This window comes from Aythya marila (assembly GCF_965140915.1).
Source record: "Aythya marila genome assembly, chromosome: 3".
In the NCBI taxonomy this organism is placed as follows: domain Eukaryota; kingdom Metazoa; phylum Chordata; class Aves; order Anseriformes; family Anatidae; genus Aythya; species Aythya marila.
In genome coordinates this window covers 27,160,049-27,180,581 of record NC_139044.1, presented here as the reverse complement: position 1 = coordinate 27,180,581, position 20,533 = coordinate 27,160,049, and the positions used below count along the sequence as shown (strand labels likewise).

At 35.7% G+C, this 20,533-nt stretch overlaps 1 protein-coding gene across 1 annotated transcript in view; it reads right to left on the bottom strand.

Annotated features, from left to right (window-relative positions):
• Positions 1-1,471: 1,471 nt before the first annotated feature.
• Positions 1,472-20,533, bottom strand: part of FMN2 (formin 2) — a gene marked incomplete at its 5' end in the record, with an annotated part of 152,964 nt that continues 133,902 nt past the window's right edge. The window contains 3 exons of the mRNA XM_082756573.1: positions 1,472-1,594; positions 3,036-3,117; positions 19,141-19,290. Of these exons, the coding sequence (XP_082612699.1) occupies positions 1,568-1,594; positions 3,036-3,117; positions 19,141-19,290 (259 nt within the window). The 3' untranslated portion in view covers positions 1,472-1,567. The remainder of the gene's footprint in view (positions 1,595-3,035; positions 3,118-19,140; positions 19,291-20,533) is intronic.

Genomic DNA, 20,533 nt, shown 5'->3' with positions numbered 1-20,533 from the left:
CATCATTTCTAGTGCTTGGTATATGTGAAGAATAACAGATTCCTGAGGTCAAATTTCACACTTTCTTTTATGACACCTTGTATAAAATATTATAGCCTCTGGAACACTAGGAATGTCTCAATGTGCTAGATTAGACAGGGAACAACACACCCCAGCAGGTTAGACCTCATTTGCTTTACCCCAGCATCTTTCAGGCTCCAAGACTGTGAGCATGTGCATCTAGTTCAGTTGCACACACTGGTTACTTTCAGGAAAAGCCAGCCATGAAAGCAAAACGTTATCAATCAGGCTGATTGGTTTGGGGCTATTTATTTAAGACCAGAGGAATGGGTTGTTACTGGTTGAATAGTAAATTCTGGATTGAAATTAGGAATTAAGCATGTGGTCTAAAATGGAAGCCCTAAGTCATAGATTTCAATCATTGACCTCCTAAGGGAGGGAAGCTGAAAGCCTGGAGGAAAACTCTGCAATTACATTAAGTGTGAAATTGATGTAAATTAGTTGGTAGTCTAAGTCTGTCACTAGAATTGGCTACTGTTTTCCATAAATGTCAGTCTCCATGTGCATCTTTTAATGGTTCTCTAAAGGAGTTTTAAATTAATTGTAAAGCTAATTCCAAAAGGAATTCATGTACATGTGACCGAAAGCCTGCCTGACATAACTGATCAGCAGTTAAAACTATACTACACCTTCTAAATTTCATGTAAAAGTATTAGCTAATTTATAATGTTAACAAACTATAATAGCCTAATCTCATACTCTCCATAGTACTTCTGTGCTTTTCTGTATTTTCCTGCCTTTCATTTTTATTTTTTTTAAATGCTGGATTTCTGACCTCCCCATTACCACCTGACATTCACTATCTGGCAAAAGATGAAGTAAAAGTATGCTGCCTTATCGATTTTAAAGATAGTTATAGTAAACATCTTGTTCCACAAATATTTAGTCATGGAGGGCAACCAAACGAGTTGGGAAAGCATTGATTATACTGTATAAACAGCACTTAACGATTCAAAATACAAACTACAAATGCCAACAAAATGCCAACATGAAACAGATACAAACAATTCACTAGGAGTAACATTTCTTTCCCTAATCTAAGTGCAGTGCCATGAAGTATTTGTCATAGACAGATGTTGCCAGTAGGAATGGAAATGTTTTACTTTATCAAGTAGCATTCTTATGAAGTTAAACTTAATGCAATTTCCAGCATGTTCAGAACTGATGCAGATGCTGCTTTTTATGCATGCTGACTTGGCCTATTTGTAATATACCATACACTTAACAAAATATCATTTTTGAGTGGAAAAGGAGATACAGAGTACAAGGAAGGTGTTTCAAGTCCATACCTAGTCTATTGCTGGGCACTCCATTAAAGTGATTACACTCATTCATGAATGTATATTAACACGTCAATTGGTGGAAAACTCTAGAGAACAGAAAGCAAATTCAAAAAGGTCAAGAAAGCAAATGATTGGGATGGTGTAGTTTCCTTCCCCTTCACCCCCCACCCACAGACATGTTGAGTTTTGGTAACCAGGTAACAATGGCTTTTGCTTTTCTTCTCTCAGATTTTCATACTTATCTTGGCTTTCTGAAAAATAATAAATAACAAAAAAAAAAGCAGAAATTGAATATACATAAAAATATCACAAATATGTAAAGCACACAAACACATAGGCTAACATACATTTATACCTACTCTGGAGCTGAATTCACAAATAACATCCCTTTGAAACTAGAACTGATGTAAAGTGTAGCTAAACACTGCTTGTGAAATATTTTGTTTACTTCCCTTTTCACTCTATCAAATTTTCAGTAACTGTGAATGACTGCAGTGGTATATAATCCAAGATCTTGATATTCAGGCCTATCTGTAAGTCCAAGTTTCAGTGACTATAGTAATGGTAATGATACAGGAATAATTAAGCCTGTAGTTATTTTTAGAAACTATATGTCAGTGCCTTTACATTCAGCAAGATGCAGGGGAGACGGAGAAATCCAAATCAACATTTTTATATTTTTAAAGCCTCTTGATCCAGTTTCAAATAAAATTGATAAAGTAAAATCTAGTTTATCCTTCCTAACCAAGTTGTTACCCTGTTTACATTTCCTGTGGCATGAACCACAGCCAAAACTCCCTAAATACACCACCATTTTTTGGAGCTAACCTCTAAAATTAAAAAACAAACCTCTAAAATTAAGAAATAAATGCCATATCATATCTTCATGTCTCAGGTTATGCTAGTTGGAATACAGAAATTACAACCTGTTTCATCTGACAGATGTATCACAGTAAAATAACCATGACAACAAAACACAAAACAATTAAATAATGCTTGGGGGCACACATGAAAAAATCATCTGTTATAAGATTTTACAAATATAATTGATGGCCAGTTGCTACAGATATAATTTTAATGTGAGGTGCCATAGGAAAATTGATTTGTTGTAAAAGAAGTCATGGTCCTACCAACGTTTTGGCAATCCTAGTGGAAATTTTTCACTGATTTGACAAGAATTACTCATCTATCATTAAATTTATTTATCTGTTTTCAGGAAAACAGTCAGAGCACAGTATTATCTTTTCCTAGAGCTGCTGTTCCAAAGACATACAGATAAGTGGAACAGAAGCCACTAGTACTTGACACAGAGATCCAACTTGAAAAATGCATACTATCATGAACTTTCCCTACATTTTGTAGGTTTAGAAGCAAGTAATTTCAGACTGAATAAGCTTGAAGACTGTAACGGCCTTTCTCCTGTCCAGGTGCATCCCACATCAAGACTGAGATGCAGACAGATTGGCAGGACAGAACAATAATATGCTACTCTTGCTTGTGCTCTGTCTATTTTGTGGAGTAACATTACCAGGCAGCATTTAAACTACTTGTTAATCTAACAAATTAACACCATTTATGGAAGCATAAAAAAAAAAAAAAAAAGCATATCAAGAATAACATACTTATAAAAGTCAATGAGAAAAAGGTAGGGTGAATGATGGGAACAGAAGTATAGCTACAGTTTTTACTTACAATTCCAGAATCATGTTTTGGTCTTATATTGTATAGTGATTTCCCCTTTTTCTGCCTACAGACTTCCTCTGCTTCTTTAACTCTGAAATGAGACAAATTATAAATATTCCACTAGACGAAAACAATTTCCAAAAATAGTGCTGTATATAACTTAAAAATTTAGGCCTGAAGATACAAATGGACCTTATTCCCCATATTTTTATTAGCAGGCTCCACAATCCACTTGCACTCCCTGGTTGTTGTTGTCAGAGTACCAGGCTCTAGCACTTACAAGGTCAAGCGTAATCAATGGTATATTCAATACTAGTTACAAAAGTAATCACTTTTGTTGTAGTTAAAGATTCAAGTCTAGCAGGATTTAAAATACACTGGAAGACACGAAGACTAACTTTCAAAGCATTCATGCCAAACAATGCTATGAAAGCTACTTTTCGTGTCATGACTATTTTGAAATCATTTTTCAACCACTCCTGACCTCACTACTTCGACTGCAGTTTAGGTGAAGATTCTCACCAAGCTAATTTCTCTTTAGCCCAAATTTATTTGTAATAAAAATGGCAAAGCAGCTACAATTCCAGCCTTCACCCTCTAACTTTAAATTTTCAGTCTCCTAGAAATGAAAATGTCCAGAATCATTCTTACAGAACATGATGTTTACAACCAACATGGCGCACAACACTGCACACATCTCTTTCTGAAACTGAAAGTTAGCAGTGAGGCTTACATGAATACTGGAGGTGAATATACTTGGTTGCTTAGGTGCAAAGAGAAGAGCAGGTTCCAGATATGAGGGTGTCACTTATTAGCATTTCCTGACTTGGTAAATGGTAACAAATTAGGCCTTGTGAAATACCACAAAATGTCACATTGTGATGAGATAAATGTCCTTTCAGTCATCCAGATAGGGAACAAACCCCAAAAGCAACCCCAAAAGCCAGAAGGCTATATTCAGACTGGGAGTCTGCCAGAATCAGTCTGGTGAGCTCAATGGCACACTGCAGAACATTGCTCTAACATTTTTGCTCGCTTTGGAGATCAATCTTCCAAATGCACATGGTTATTGAAACACTGATAATACAGATTTATGTTATGAATTCTCTGAGCTTCAAAGACTTATATATACCCTTTTTATGTGATGGCATAAAGTGGTGTGAGATATGTACACTTTGTTTTGATGAGAAATTAGACTATTACTTATAAATAAGAAAGTAGAAAATAAAAATGTAAATCCTATATTGGCTTGCTCTTGCCAACAGTATAGATTTTGGATGGCATTTACTGTGCTTTTTCATCATTATCCAACAATGAAAAAAAAAAAAACCAGTAAAATTATATTAAAGAAATGATATATCTTGGCTGGTTCCTTGCGGTTCATCTCCAGACCACTCACATCTACTATTTCACTGAGGCTACATAGGGCAATGAGAGAATCAGACTTCATGTTACTATTTTTTTTAAATATTTTTTGTGTGTGTGGTAAGGGCCAGATTTCTGAAAATATGACTCCAGCTGGGTCTGCTAAGCACATTACAAAAACTGCCTTTGCATTCATCTCTCCAACATCCAGCTTCATCAGACACACCTCGTTCTTTTCATAAGTCTCAAATTTGTACTTTCAAAAATTAATTTAAACTTCAGTTCTTTTCCAACACTTCCAACAAGCTGCTCTCTTCATTTGATGACCATATATTTTATTAGTGTAGGAAGACCTTTACGTGCACAGGTGGGGGGAAGGTGGGGAAGCTTTTGAGACCTCTTATTTTCAAGCTATAATACTTTCTATCTGACTTCAAATCAGACAGATTGCTGTAGCATAATGTAGAACAAAAATGTCAAACAGCCAAGTAATTCACCTTTAAAATGTATTTAAATAGATCCAGTAAATGTGGCAGCCAAAACTTGGTGATAGTTTTAAGTAAAAGCTTATGGGAATAATATAGAATGCAGTACAATTCAAAGATACTTTTTCCCCCCAAATTCTACTTTTTCTTCTGATTCACTTCTACTTACATCCGAAGGAGGAAAAGTACTTGTGATATTGACCTTCCAATGATATTTTCAAAAAGTCAGACACATTCCAAGCTATCAAAAGCCACTCTTACAGATATTAAATAGCTCATTTATGATATGATTTCCTCATTTTCAAATACGACTATAGCTAGCTCCCTTCACAGGTAGACATTTACATAAGAAAATGAAACCTTACTTAGGGGTAAACTAGTATCAAATCCTGGGGACAGTATTAGTACTACTGAGGTTATCAAGATGACTGTTTTATAGAAGCAATTTAATATATTCAGGTATTCAGGATACTCAACATGCAAATGATAGCATTTGTAATATACAAAAGCATTTACTGAACCAGTTCACACAGACCTAAATGTTATTCTCAGGAAATGTCAGGAAATCTTTAGTTCCAGTCTTTGTCCAGTTTAAATAACCCCCTTTAAGGATATATTGAGCACTGCTTGCCTAACATACCAGGTCATAAGACGGCATGGTTTCCTGTAGGTCTAACATTTACTCAAAACAAAAATCCTCATTCTAGAATGGAACCTAATAATACAGTGATAGTGGTTATTCTGTAAAAAACAGGTCTTGCTAAGCATCATTGCCAGTGTAACACCTTTAAATATTCTGTTTCTATTAGAGAAATAGCTATTTGGAGAAAGGCTGTCTTGGCTTGAAACAAGAAAATGCTAATAACAATGCCACTCAGTGAGGAAGATGGTCTTAATTTCTCTGTCCCTTAAATTACACATAAAAAAAAAAAAAAAACAACAACCTCACAGCTTCAAGATTGATGAAAAGACAACCTTAAAGCTTGCACTAGCCATTTTTCTAGGATTATGTAAGAGACGCTGGTATAACTGTGGTCCCAAGTTTTTTGGGAGCTTTTGTAAAATTCCTTGGAGTTTGAGCCTACTTATTCATAGCAACGGGAATGCAGAAGACAAAAAGCATTATTCCCTAAAGCACTTGAGACAAAGCTGAGAGCTAGCAGCCACTCAGTTCCAGTTCCAACCATATCACTGACTCATTGTGTGTGTTTGGGATAGCTTGCTGTCTCCTGGCCCCAATCCTGCAAGAAGATTCAAGTGGTTGGATAGAGCCTCACTGAAGCCAATACAACCTATACTTCTTGCTTCTTCAGCAAGAGATATTAGAACGGCAAAAGGTAGCACATCAAAGTCTCATTATTAGGAGGCTTAGTTTATGACCACGTTATAACTGGAAGCCAAGAATACTGTACAAATATACAGCTGTATGTACGTGTGTGTGTGTGTGTGTAAGCCAGCAAATAGGTGAAATATAGAGATAAAGGCAGTCATTAGCCTTCCACAACACTAAGTCATAAACCTGAGCTGGTATCAATTTCTGCAGTGCACAAGTACATTTTCCAAAGACCAACCATTAAGCTTAATAATTATTTTATTAAATTTAAGATTAAAGTAGTTTGATCTTTCCAGAACAAACAGATATTTTTTGACATGAACATCAATACCATTTAAACTGCAAGGTCTAGAAAAGCAGATAAAGGGTTTTCTCTGAGATAAAGACAATAGTCTCAATTCAGTTGGAAAATATTATTTAATTGCCACTGGCAATCCTTCTCAACTTCTTAGGTTTTCTCCACTGCTCCTGAATGATTCTTCATCTTTCTGACTATCAAATTCACAAGATGTGGGCAAAAATACCTTACTTCTGTTAACTCATTATTAATTCAGGTCCTATTTTTACTGTAGCAAATTCCTGCATACCCTCCTCTTGCTCAGACCTTTCCTACACTACTTCCCCCAACTTTGGTGTGGATATGCAAGGCAATAATCTGAGATCAAGATGTGCAAAAATTGTGTGAACTCCAGCTGTTATATCAGGAAGACTGGCTTAACTATTCATCTATGGTCAGTCGCTAGAGCTTCACGAAGAGGTTCATGGAATCTAATGTTGGGAAAAGGGAAGGGGATGTTTTGAGAAAACACAAGAGCAATCTGTGCTCCTCCCAACAGCCACAAAAAGGGAAAAAAAATGCAGACAATGACATACTTCCAGGCCCAAGGCCAAAGTGACACTGCTGCTCTACCAATGTTGAGAACAAAGCACTCAGAGCATGAAACAGTTAACAAGACATTCCTAGGAAAGGAGCAGGGATTCAATTGTCAGGGCCTGTGTGGAAAGATAGGCTGCCACTGAGGGGGGCTGTGGAAAAAAAGAGTCTGAAGAAGGTGGGTGTTCCCCAGTGCCTGCGAATTATGACCCTTAGGCAAAGGCAGGCATGTGTATAGATTGATTTATTGTTTTGAAGATCTGTTTCTATTTAAACTATTTAAGTTCTATGCAACTAATGCATTCTGTTATAGAGGTTGTTTGGTCCCTTTATATAGAGCTATTGCTCTCAAGTGCAACCAAATATTCAGTTAGAAGTGGGACATTAACTCCAGGCATGATCTGAGAATGGGTGAGAGAGGGTGGTGCTAAGGGAGCCTAACAGGGTCAGGGGAGGTTCAGGTTGGATATTAGCAAAACATTCTTTACTGAGAGGGTGGTCAGGCAATGGAACAGGCTCCCCAGGGAAGTGGTCACAGCAATGAGTCTGCCAGAGTTCAAGCAGCGTTTGGACAACGCTCTCAGAAAAATGGCTTGATTTTTGGGTGGTCCTGTATGGAGCCAGGAGTAGCTGGACACAATGATTCTTGTGGGCCCCTTCCAACACAGGATATTCTAAGATTTTATGAACTGGCACATGAAGTGCTCTTGAAGAAGCCAGGAGGCACAGTTAACACGGTGTAATGGGAATTATTCACAAGCTTACAGCGTGCTAAGATGCTTTGCTAGACTGATTATATCTTGACAAACCATCTCACTTCATACTTTTCAATTGTTTCTCAAACTGACTTTACTTCAGTACACTGTCTTTAGCTCATTTGCTATCAAGCTGTCCCAACTCATGCCAATCTTGGCTTAAAAGCGAGCGTATCAGTTTGACAAGATAGAATCAGCTGCATTACCTTTATCAATTTTTACTTGTTTCTTTTCCCAAGTCATTTGTTCGGAATCCAGAGGGACCTGGATGGGCTTGAGAGGTGGTCCTGTGAGAACCTCATGAGGTTCAACAAGGCCGAGACCTGTGTCAGGGCAATCCCAAGCACAAATACAGGCTGGGCAGAGAATGGATTGAGGGCAGCCCTGATGAAAAGGAGTTGAGGGTGTTCATCGATAAGAAGCTCAAAATGAGCCAGCGATGTGCGCCCACAACCCAGAAAGCCAATTGTATTGTGGGCTGCATCAAAAGAAATATGGTCAGCAGGTCAAGGGAGATACTTCTCCTCCTCTACCCAGACCTCATGAGACCTCACCTAGAGTGCTGCATTCATCTTTGGGGCCCCAACATAAGAAGGATTTCAACCTGTAGGAGTGAGTCCAGAGGAGGGCCACGAGGATGATCATTGTGCTGGAGCACCTCTCCTATGAAGACAAGCTAAGGGAGCTTTTTCAGCCTGGAGAAGAGAAGGCTCCTGAGAGACCTTACAGCTTCCTTCCAAGTACCTAAAGGGGACCTAAAAGAAAGCTGGAATAAAGACTCTTCACCAGGGATTGAAGTGATAGGACAAGGAGCAATGACATTAAACCAGAAGAGGGTAGATTTAGATTAGATGTAAGGAAGACGTTCCTTATTGTGAGAGCTGTGAGACACTGGAACAGGTTGCCTAGAGAAGTTGTGGCCAGGTTTTCTCAAGGCCAGGGTTGGATGGGGCTTTGAACAACTTGGTCTAGTGGAAGGTGTCCAGTGAGGGTGGGGTTGGAACTAGATGATCATTTAGGGTCCCGTCCAACCCAAACCATTCTCTGATTCTTGTTTTTGCCTTAAAAAGGACAATCTTAACAAAACTAAAACAATCTTTTCAGTCTAGACAACCAGAGAGTTGTTTAACTCTATATAGCAATCTGAAGAGCGGAGGTATTAACAGCAGTGGACACAACATCAGGCCCAAGGCAGATTCCATGAATGCATAATAAGAATGTTCAGAACTTGTATCTGAACAAATATACGTCCTTGAATATTAACTAAATTTAGCTAAAATATTGCTTTCATTATTTCAGAAAGGATAACCTTCTGAAAGGCCAGCAATTAGAAAACAGGTAGGGAACACATAGTAGTAAGCAATTAGTTTAAAACAAACAAGAGAATGAACAGCTAGACACCTACAGAGCCCAAGAATTAATATCTCAAATCCAACCACTTAGAAACATTCAGAGACTCTAACAAGTATTACCCTTAACAAAGTAGTTTCTTTTTTCCACCAAAACTAAAACACCCTTCTCCAACACTTTCACCTCCTTATACTTTGTATTTATTGTTAGACTAACTTACACAAACTGTGGTTAAGTTTAAAGACTCTGTGAGACAAATATGCAATTCACACTTTGGCTTGTATACAGGAAAAAGGAACCAGACTTCCTTACAAACCCAAAAGACGGAGTAGCTTTATCTACCTTCTAGACCAAAAGCCAGCCTGGCCACAATCTTATCAAGGCTTAGAGAACTTCTGTCATCATTCAATCCATTGAGAAGGGGAGCCACTTTCCTGCCACTAAACATTAATAATGTTGTCTGAAGTATCTGTGGCAGACAGATTCATTTCTTACTGGCTCCATCTAGGCTTGGTAGCCTTACACTTCACTAGCAAGTACTATGACATGACAAATGTAAGCACAGTGAGAAGGCTGGAATGTTATACGCCTTAGATAGTAGAGCTGTTCACAAAAACTTCCATGATAAACTCACAGAGACATTAATTTTATGGTTTGGCAGTGTAGTTCATGAAACCCAGAAGAAATTTTTCTGCAGATATACTGTATTTTCTAACAAAGCAAAAGCTGATGCCAATATTCCTTATATTCCTCAACATTTATTATCAGATATATAAAAAGTGTTTTTCATGCCAAAATACTTTACTTAGGTTAGTCTGCACTGGAGATAACTTTTTCATAATAACAACACCACCTTTACAAATAAATAATTAAAAAAACATCCCCTGCAAAAATATCAAGCGCCAGATATCCTTAAGATATCAAGGATAGAAAACTTTAAAAATGTTTATTGGAAAACTCTTCCAAGAGCAATGGGCCTAGATTTTTTTGACTCAGTCACTAAAAAATTGGAATGACTTTTTGGTAAAGAGTTTCTCTTTAGTAAAAAATAAAATAAAAAATAAAAAAATAATAAAAATTAGAGTAACTGTTAGGGAAAATTACAATTCCCAACGTAAAAGTAGAGTAAAAACTGTGGAGCTTTTACTTTCATGCCAATAGTATTGAAGTGATGACATAAATATGATTCAGTAACTGACTGCAAAGACTTTATACAGATAAGAAGCACATTTTAACGTACCTGGTCTCATCAAACTGACTGATAAAACCTAACCTCTACCTACAAAGAAAGATATTCTAATATAGAATCTCTTTCCTCTTTCCTGACATCCCTCCCGGCTCTTTGCCTGGCTACTTTAAGGACCATGGGGTGGACAATGACTGGTTGAAAGATGCAGTGATTGATCATACTTTGGCTCAGAGGACCAAAGAAAAATAGATTAAAATATTTTAATTTGGCCAGTTAACACAGAGAGTAACCGGTAGTGGGACCCAGATTATGATCCCTCCTCAGTTAACTGTGTAGAACAGATTTTTGGGAATACATCTTATATTTTCTTCCATGTGCATCATGTTAAAGTGGCCTAAAATATGACACTGAAGCCAAATGAATTGAAAATGAGACCTTCCAATTTGCAGTCCTACTGCTATCCACGACACACTTCACAACCCTCCGAAACAATTTCGGTTTGGAGGTATTGCATTGTGGAAGTGAAATCTTTCTAATTTGGTTTGACAGGGATGAAATGAATGTTGAATTATCTTATTAACCTATGGAAAAGAACTATTCGGTTTTTATGCATTTCTATCTGGCAACAATATTTTTGGTGATCTAGATGACTGTTCTTATCTGTGTAGAAATAAACACATGTATAAATGCAAAAAAAATGATACTTTGTTAAAATCCATGTTTTAAAGATGATAACTTTAGTATTAATGGTAATTTCATCTTGAAAATGTAGTAACACAAAAATAAAGTTTTAAGGATTATCTATAACTCTAATAAAATGCAAAGAAGCATATGACCACTTAAATAACTATTTCCTGACTTCTTGAAAAATTCATGTATTTCACAATGTATATCAAATGTATATCAAATTCATGTATTTTTCTTGTCAAAGTGGCCAATATTTCAGACTATACCTGTCTACCTTCAGGCAAGATGGAAATCACTTTCCTCCAGAATTTGCATATGAAAATCGAGATTGCTCTCAGAAAAGTTAGTCATCAACTTTCAATGTTTTTCTTGGAACTGAAGCAAAGATTGCTCTCAAAGAAGCTGGCTGCATTCTGGACTATTTGGTTAGGAAACTCAACAGGAAATAAGGCAAGAGAACAGGACTGGAGGTGAAGTAAAACCAGTGACATAATGAGCAAGCAAAAAGAAACGAAACTCTGGAATGAACAGAAACGTGAAACCATGTGTTTGCTCTAAAACGTGGAAACAGCAAATGCAGTAAAAAGAAGGAAAAAATTGCAATGTGTAAAAAAAGAATGAGAAAAGTCTCGGTGAATAAATTATATGGAGAAGGAGACCATCTTAAAGAGGATATGGTGACATACCCTATGCAGACGAGTAGCTATGTTGGGTGTACTGGGGTATACATATATTATGTAATCCATAGCTACAGGAATTTGCTTGTACAAGCAAATATGAGAAATGAGTAGAAAGAAGAGATCACTAGAAAGAAAGGAAAGTTAGAAGAAGTCAGCTGGAGAACCACAGAATTAGAGTGCAGAAGGCAGGAAAATAAGATGCCTCCAACCTTGCTCTATCAGCTAACAAGTCTCCTATCATAAGTTGCCTATTCATAATTGTATACTGACATCAAAACAACTGCTGAAACAGCAAGGTTCTTCCTAAAAATGTAAAACCACAGACTGTTCCTTGTACTCATGCCATAAGACATGCATGCAACCATGTACTTATACTTAATGGATGTTGTCATTATGATAGCTGTATGCAGCTATCATAATAGCTTTGTTTGGCACAATGTCTCAGTATAAAGGAATCTAACATCTTCAGTAGTTAGAGATTAGTCTGGGTTGTGGTAGATTTTAAGTCATTGCAAGTGCCTTAAACTTTTGGGGACTAATATTTTAATGCCCTTTTTTTTTTTTTTTTTAAACACGTTATGATATTTTAATGCACCTCAAATACCAGTGTAATCATTTTGCCTGGGAATGAAGATATTTTACAGGTATTGAAATTGCTGCACTTCTTGTCCAAAAAAAAAAATCTGTTTAAAACTTTTAGTGGTGCAATTTTTCACTAATCTCCAAGTATCTATCGATTATGTTGGGCGGATTTTTTATTTTTTATTTTTTAAACCACAGGCAGTCATTCTCTCTTTCAAGAACTAGCAAACAGGAAAGAGCCTCAAAATCTGAAAAGATCACCATGGGGTAGGAACCACACAGTATCACCACTTGACTATATAAAGTGATTTCTACCAGAGATCCAGCTTGAGAAATGTATCTCAAAATTTTTATTTTTCACAAACTTTTCCTTCAAAAGCAATGCTAAAAATGAAAGTTAATGCTTTCCTCCCCTAACCAAAAAACCCTGAAGTTTTCATTGAAAAAAAAATTACTAATTACCAGAAGTGCACATGGAAGAAAAAGAAATACTGAAATATTGAGCAACATGTCTCAGCTGGACACCAAATTGTCTCTTTGTGAGGCACTGCCTCAAAGGATTCTTCCTAGCTTCTGAATCTTTGCTCTATTTGACTTCTTTCAAGTATGTTTTCCAATGTCTATAATTTAACACAGTATTTTCTGATCAGAAAGCTATTTTAATCAAGTTAAAATTTTGAAATACTCTCAGAAACTGAGGAACATTTTAATTGTTCAGTTCAAAGACACATAAGCTGAATACTGTTTTGAAATGTTATTTTAACTACCCATTGTAAAACAAAGCCTAGCAGCATGCAGACCAGTTGATTAGACAGAAATACGGAGAGTGAGATTCAAGTTCCCAAGCCAGAAAACGTATCTGCTTACTAACATCATGCTAGGAGCTTTTAGTTTGTATCACAACAGCATGCCAAGCAAAATGTGACCACATTGAACATACTCCACATTTCCATCATTTTCCGTCTCTATACCTTTTTCTACTCTTTTATTCCATTTCCACATTTCTTTGCAAGTACATATTCCCATGTCCCCAGATCTCTCACTATCAAGTCTGACTCACTTGTTCCTATTATAAGTGTTAACAAAATATCCCTTAAATTACCCTGAGAGTACATTGCTTGCGCTATGGGATTTAATGCCCTCCTCTGCAAGCAGAAGTGGCAGCTTACCAATATGCTCCTCACTGTGCAATGTACAGATATCCAATGCCAGACTTTAAATTGCTCAACAGCAAGTTTTAAATCATCCTGCCGAGGAGTCTGTAGGGAGACATACCAGTCTTTCTGCAGAGAGAGATCAATGAGCTGTGGAGACATGCTGGCCAGGAATCTCCCTTTCATCTAGATATACACAGTGTGACACACCAGGTGCCAGCTTAACTGCTATTCTTACGGGAATGGGCAACTTTTTCATTTGAGAGACAAGTGCTTTATTTGATTTTATTTTTTTATTTTTTAGTATAGATTATTTTTAATGTGTCAAAGATTTATCGTGGGAGTTAAAGGGTTGAATAAAGCTAGCCAAAAGATATTCTCTAGTTTAGTGTGATGCAAGATAACAGGGACTTACAGAATTTTACCATCATGTTGATCCTGCTCATGAACTCTCTTCTGCTGGCATCCCTGACAAAGTTATTCTTCGTTCAGTGATGTACCTTTTCATAAAGGCAAGGGCCAGTGTGAATCCATGAGCAATATTCACCTTATGCACATACTTAAAAGGTACCCATATCTGCCCGTGTCCCCCTCTAATTTTCTCCTCCTGTCTAGAAATTCATGTTTATTTCCCCTATTTATGTAAATCTTTGCAAGTTGGCACAGGCCATGGAATGGCAAACGTAGTCTGAAGAAACTGACACTTAGGACAGGAGTGGGCAAACGAGTGTCAGTATCCGACTTGAACCCTGAGAAAGGGAAGGTGGATCTGTAGCCTTGTAAAAATGCTTTTGCCTTGAACTGTTTCTAGTAAGCTCTGAATCTGCGTCTAAGGACTAATGATATTGACCTTTGACAACAATGGAACTTTTCTTTGTTCCAACTTCATTTAAACATAAAAGTTCTTAAAAGACTGTCTGCTTTTTTGTTACTGTCATAAACCAGGATGTGTACCCCATCTGTAAAGAAAAGATGAAGTTACGATCCTAATGATGCTTGTTGCTGCCCACACCCAATGAGATTTTTTTCAAAATAATTGTATTTTTAGCTACCAAGGATTTGCAAACTCTATATTTACACAGCAGCTGTTTCACCTTTTATTTTTTCCCCCCACTCCCTCCTATTCTTTTAATTGATCATAACTTTTCAAGACTTCCTTCTGCAGAGGTTTAATAGGTGAATACCTTTTCAGTCTTAGGACAGGCTGCTTTTTCCTCATTCCTAAGAAAGCAGTTGGGTCTGGGCCTGTAGGTCTTTGCTGGACATCAAGAAAAACTAAAATATTTCTCCAGTGCTAAACTGGAATAATAAATTTAATGCCAAATATCTTTACCTCAGCAATATAAAGAAACCAAGATAAAAAAGAGAACAAAGACAGAAATTTATGAGAAAAGAGTTAAGATATTAACTTTGCCAGTTTGCATGAGACACCTGCTCTCTCTACAGGAGAAAAATATGAATTTCAATATTTGTGGTGTGATCCCTTAAGAGTTTTCCTAAGGTGAGACTTTTGTATAATTGTCACTGCAGCTGTGCATTATCTGACAGTATACATTCAGAGGTCAATATACATCTCAGGGTATTTAGCAACTGAATTAAATGTATAGGTTATGAGGATGCTGAATAAGCATAAGAAGTTTGTAAGGTTCAAAATCATATTCTTTTTTCAAACAGCACTGAAAAGGAATTAGGCAATATGTCAACTCTTGGCTTTCTTGCTGATCACATATGAAGTGCAAGCTTTATACGAAACCATTCAGGCGTTTTCAAAGTACAAACACAAAGTATATCCTACCAGTGACAATTTAGAAATATAATGAAAGTACAAAAAGACCAACATTTAAGGATCCGAACCAGGCCTCATTGAGTTTTTGTTTGCTATAAGTTGCTTATTGAGAAAAAAAAAAAAAAAAATACATTTTAAACTTTCATTTAAAGGTGTTTAGCATCAGAAATTTAGCCTAAAATATTATTTTAGAAATTTATAAATAATCCAGATGACAATTTTGATTGGAATGCTCCAGTTAGGCTCTACAGAGTGACTACAAATAGTATGGTTAGGAAAACCTTTTGGCAGACTTACTCTTTCACTGTAATTTTGAGGTGCATTTTTCTTTTTATTGCTACTGTATTTTAACAGTTTATCATGCATAATTTTCTCTACAGCTGGTATTTTCCAGTTCTGCTTCATTTCATCTGACAGAATTGAGCAAAAGCAGTAGAAAATTTTGGAAAAAATAATTTGTTTTTAACCTCACACCATTTTTCTTCATTTTTTTTTCCTCATCCTCTTCTAAAGAAATATGAAGTCTGACACTTCAGTGTTTATCTTTTACATATAAATGCCTGGGAAACCAATACACAGTTTAAAATACTGACTGAGAAGTGTTTAAAAAAAGAGTTGACTCACTTGTAACAAAAAGTTGTACCACCTTAGGAAATACCATCTATGAAAAGCCTTTGAGTAAATTATTGTAAAACAGTGTGGCTCATCTTTACAGAGACTAAATAAGAAACAGTCAATATTAACAAGTAATTCCTTTCCCTACACAGTCTATACATAAACTGAGATATAAAATATTTTAGAAACAATGCCCAAACTATTCTAAAAGCATAGTATAAAGGTTTATTAAACTAAATATGAAAGTAGTGGAAGAAAAGGGGGAAAAAAGGAAGGAGGATGATTAACCTAAAAATAAAATCAAATAAAGTTATACTTTTTATAAATAACAATCATAATGTAAGTATGCTACATGAGGCAGTAGCCTGGGAAATAATTCTTCAAAGGTGGCAATACTTAAAAAGTTTCACCATAAATGTGACTTGATTTTTTCCACCAATGAAAAAGCACAGAAAGTTACTTTGATGATTAATGGTCTAGCCTGCTCTTCACCTTTAGCAACAGAAAATAATGCAACTTACTCAGACAGGAAGAATTAACAAGTGTTCACTTAACAGGAAATTCTCACCTTCTTGAGGGTTAATGACATTTTAATGCAGGATCAGTATTGCATCCCTCAAATTTTACTGCTGAGACATCCATATATTCTAGTCACCAGTTACTTCAATTTAAAATATATCCCTAGCATTTGATAGACATAGGCCATCACAAATCAAGATTTCTATTAAACACTTTAAAATGTATTACACTAAATTCCATGCTATGTCCTAAACAAACAAACAAAAAACCCAAAACATTCATTCAAGAATATCAACTGAAGAGTTAAAATCCAGTTTCTTAATTTTTTATTTACATTTTTTGTTAATTTCAATGGCAACAGGCATGCTCCTGTCACCTCAGCATCTGTCCATACAGGCTAAGATTTTCAAAATCATCATAATTATGTTTTGTATATTCTTACACCTTTTAGCAATACTTAATATTCTGTTAAGATTTTTCTCCTCCTGCAATTTCAATACTCAGAAACCTTCATATAACAGCATCCTTCCTATCAATAAGAACAGTGGAAGTATCAGGTCAGGCAAACAGTCTAAAGGACAACTTCAGATACCAGGCCGAACTATGACGGCAGGCAAAATGTTTTCCACAGAAAGGCTTTGATAAAACAGTTGTTTATCAAATGGAGATATTTCATTTGGGGGAAAAAATGTACTACTTGGAAGATATTTACTCTACTGTCAATTAGGACAAAATATGTTAGTACCTAAAAGGCAATGAAGAGCACTGAAACAACACTGTGCCAAACTTTTCTGAGGTGAGCACAGACAGGAAAGGTTTCCAAACACCAAACCCTGCCTCACCTGAACAGAGTTTACAAAGTGGAAGATTGGAACTTGGCAAGACATGTCAACCTCTAAGTAAATAAATAAATAAAGATCTATCTTTGATTTTCAGGATGGATCATTTTCAGTTTTAATTTCAGTGACTTCCTGGTTTGCAGCTACACAGTCCTGCCTGTACCCCTGAGAAAATCTCCCCCATTCCATCTGCTCTGAGCCTCGGCCTCTTTGCTGTTCTTTCCAGGAATATCCCAGTTTCCTTTCCCACTGTAGGCCCTTTTTCAGTATCCTTTCATTCCCCATCACATCCCCAACCTAAAGACATTCTGTAGGCAAACATGTTCAGTTCTTTTCAGATTAAAAGGCACCCTTGGCCTAGAAGGGACCAATTTGGCAGACACTTTTTCCCTGCTGCTTCAATGCATCCTCTTAGCGTATTTGTACATGGAACTGAAACAAAAAATTAAATGATTGTATCACAATACTATTCTTAGCTTCAGAAGTATACAAAAAATAGGGGAAAAATGGTTAGTTAATTTCTTTTAATTAATTTCTTTTATAGCAAAATATTTTGTAGAGAGAACATTCAGGGGAGCTTTGGAGGGTTTATGTTTGATTCTAGAATAATAACCTAGTACTTTGGAAAACAAAAGGGCAGTTTTTAAAATACTGTTCTATAGAGATAATACAAAATGAAATTAACATGTATTAAGTTGGCAACTAAGTCTTTGCACAGGAAACTAACGATAATATTTAGCTGTCAAGTCAATTCTGAAGAGATGTACTTATTTACTTAAAATTAAGTCAGTCAGTAAAGTGAAATACATCCCCAGATTGCTGCTGTATTGCACTAATATTTGTACCACGCTTGTGCAATAGGAACAGAATATTTTTTATATACATTTTTTTTTTTTTTTAACTGAGACAGTATTCATTCCAAAATGTATCCACTTACACTAATTATATACAGTATATATGATACTGATCATATAAGTGCCTAAGGAAAGTTAACAATGATTTCCAAAGCCAGATGTCTGTGACATTTACGCAGGGTGAGTACTCTTGAAGAAGAGATCTATTCTTATACAATTACCAAAATATGGACCGATACCAAACATTTAAAGAACCTAAAGCTTTGGTCCTGTTAATGTTAAGGCACAGAAGTTGCTTCATTATCTGTACAATGAGATCACTCAAGTTGCTAACAAATGTAACCATGTTTACAGTTTTCATGGTTGTATTTAAATTGTCCTTATATGACATTTATTACTTTTTAACAACTAATTAATTCTTGGCATCATTTTTATAAACAAAGAATTACCACTATGTAATATCTGCGTGCAGATGAAAGAAAACTTCATAGCTCTTCTAATACATGGAACAGACATTATGGCTAATTTTTCAAAACTATAATCTTAATTCTTTATGTCATACATACCACAAGGCACATGTCTGTGGGGTTGTGATTTGGAATATGGTTCAGTTTGATTTTTCTCCCTCAAGGTGGGATCAATAGACCTTTTCTTCTCTCATTCTGCTTCCCCTCCTTTTCCCCTGACTTCAATGGACAAATATTTACACGTCTTGCCTTGACTTGTTTTCAGTAAATACATGAATGGGAAATCTTTTTTTTTTTTAATCAACTTTCAGACCTGAAACAAGTTTCTTGTTTCTTAAATTCATATAGGCATAGCAGTTATGTGTTCTACTAAAAAAGTCATTCACATAGCTGACCTGAAAAACTTTAGCACAAATTGTTATTAATGTCCCATTCAAAAATTATGACAACTAGGCAGGAAAAAAAAAAAAAAAAAAAAAAGACTGAGAAATTCCCAGTGCTAATGAAGTGAGGGTGACTGGTACAATTGCTCTCAATAACATTCTCTGAGAAAAGCCTTTGAACAAACAAACAAATGTACCTTTCCTGAAGAATAAGTTTGTTTTCCTTCTTCCAGAAGTCTTTGAAGTCAGAACTAAATTCATGCCAAATACTGAAAAAAGAATGTGGAGACACCTCTTTCTCTCCCATTTTTGGTTTCATACAGAAATATGCTGCAGTTTCCAAAAAGCTGTTAAAAAAAAAAAAAAAAAAAGAAAAAATGACAAATGTGTCAATGATACCCACTGACATAGATTTTTTTTCCCCTACTTAACACTGACATGGCATTTAATTATCTTTGGTAGCAGATCTAAAATATAAGAATATAAAAACAACAGTTCTCAGCTCTTAGTATACCAATAAATACATAATACAATCCTTCAGCAAAGTTAGGATCTGGCATTTATCACAGGATCATAGGTTCTGTTTTTGACCAAAGTATTTTCCATTTCAAAAGCTAAAATTAGTGCACTCTCCAGAGGCCTGCATATCCAGACATCCACACTTGACAGTGCTTTAGTGTTGTGTTTAATGCAATTTTCAGATATCATATTCAATGCCTATAAAGACTGAAAATGAAGTTGTTAAAGGTCTGTTAAACCTACACTGCAATAAATTGGGATAGATGCATTAGATGGGAGCATACGCAAAAATATTAAGATTCCCACCTGGGCACAACAAGAAATTATGCAATGAAAAACTAAGCCAGGAGCAACTATGCTAGAAAGCAAGTATCTATCATTCTAACAGAACAATCTGCCATTTGCTTCTGAACACAGCAATTAAATTTAACAGATTTCTGAATTTGAATTGCTTTTATTTCAGATTTAAGAACATGTAGAAATATTATATTGAATTATATAGGGAGGAATTACCTCAAAAACTAGTTGTTTCATTAACTATTATTCCATTTCATTTCTGAGGTAAAGTTCTGTAAATACTGGAGCTTTTACAAATATATTTCTCATCTGAAGCTCAACACAGAAGCCTCTGAAGAACCAGTTATTTCACGAAAACTCTGGAAGGCTGTCTCTTGAAATATAATTCTGGATGCTTTGCTCATTGATCTAGTGCTACTCCATTACCCCTATGAAAACTTATGTATAAAGTTATATATAAAGATAAATATATATATAATATATATCACAGTTTTAAATATTTTAATCTTGGGAAAAAAATAAATTCCAGTTCAATGGATGTAAATGTCATTTTAGTCATAGACATTTCATCTTTCTACATGGACTATTGTATCATAAAGTATTTAATGGTCACAGATTTAATCATTCAGAATGGTCAGCCTTACAAAGTCTCTGAGAAGTCTCTCTATTTCTCAAAATTCAACATATATGTAAATGATCCTATTTCTGAATAAGAAGGTCTACAGCTAAAAAATGTTATCTGTTTACCAAATTCTATACACTTTTTCTCTTAAG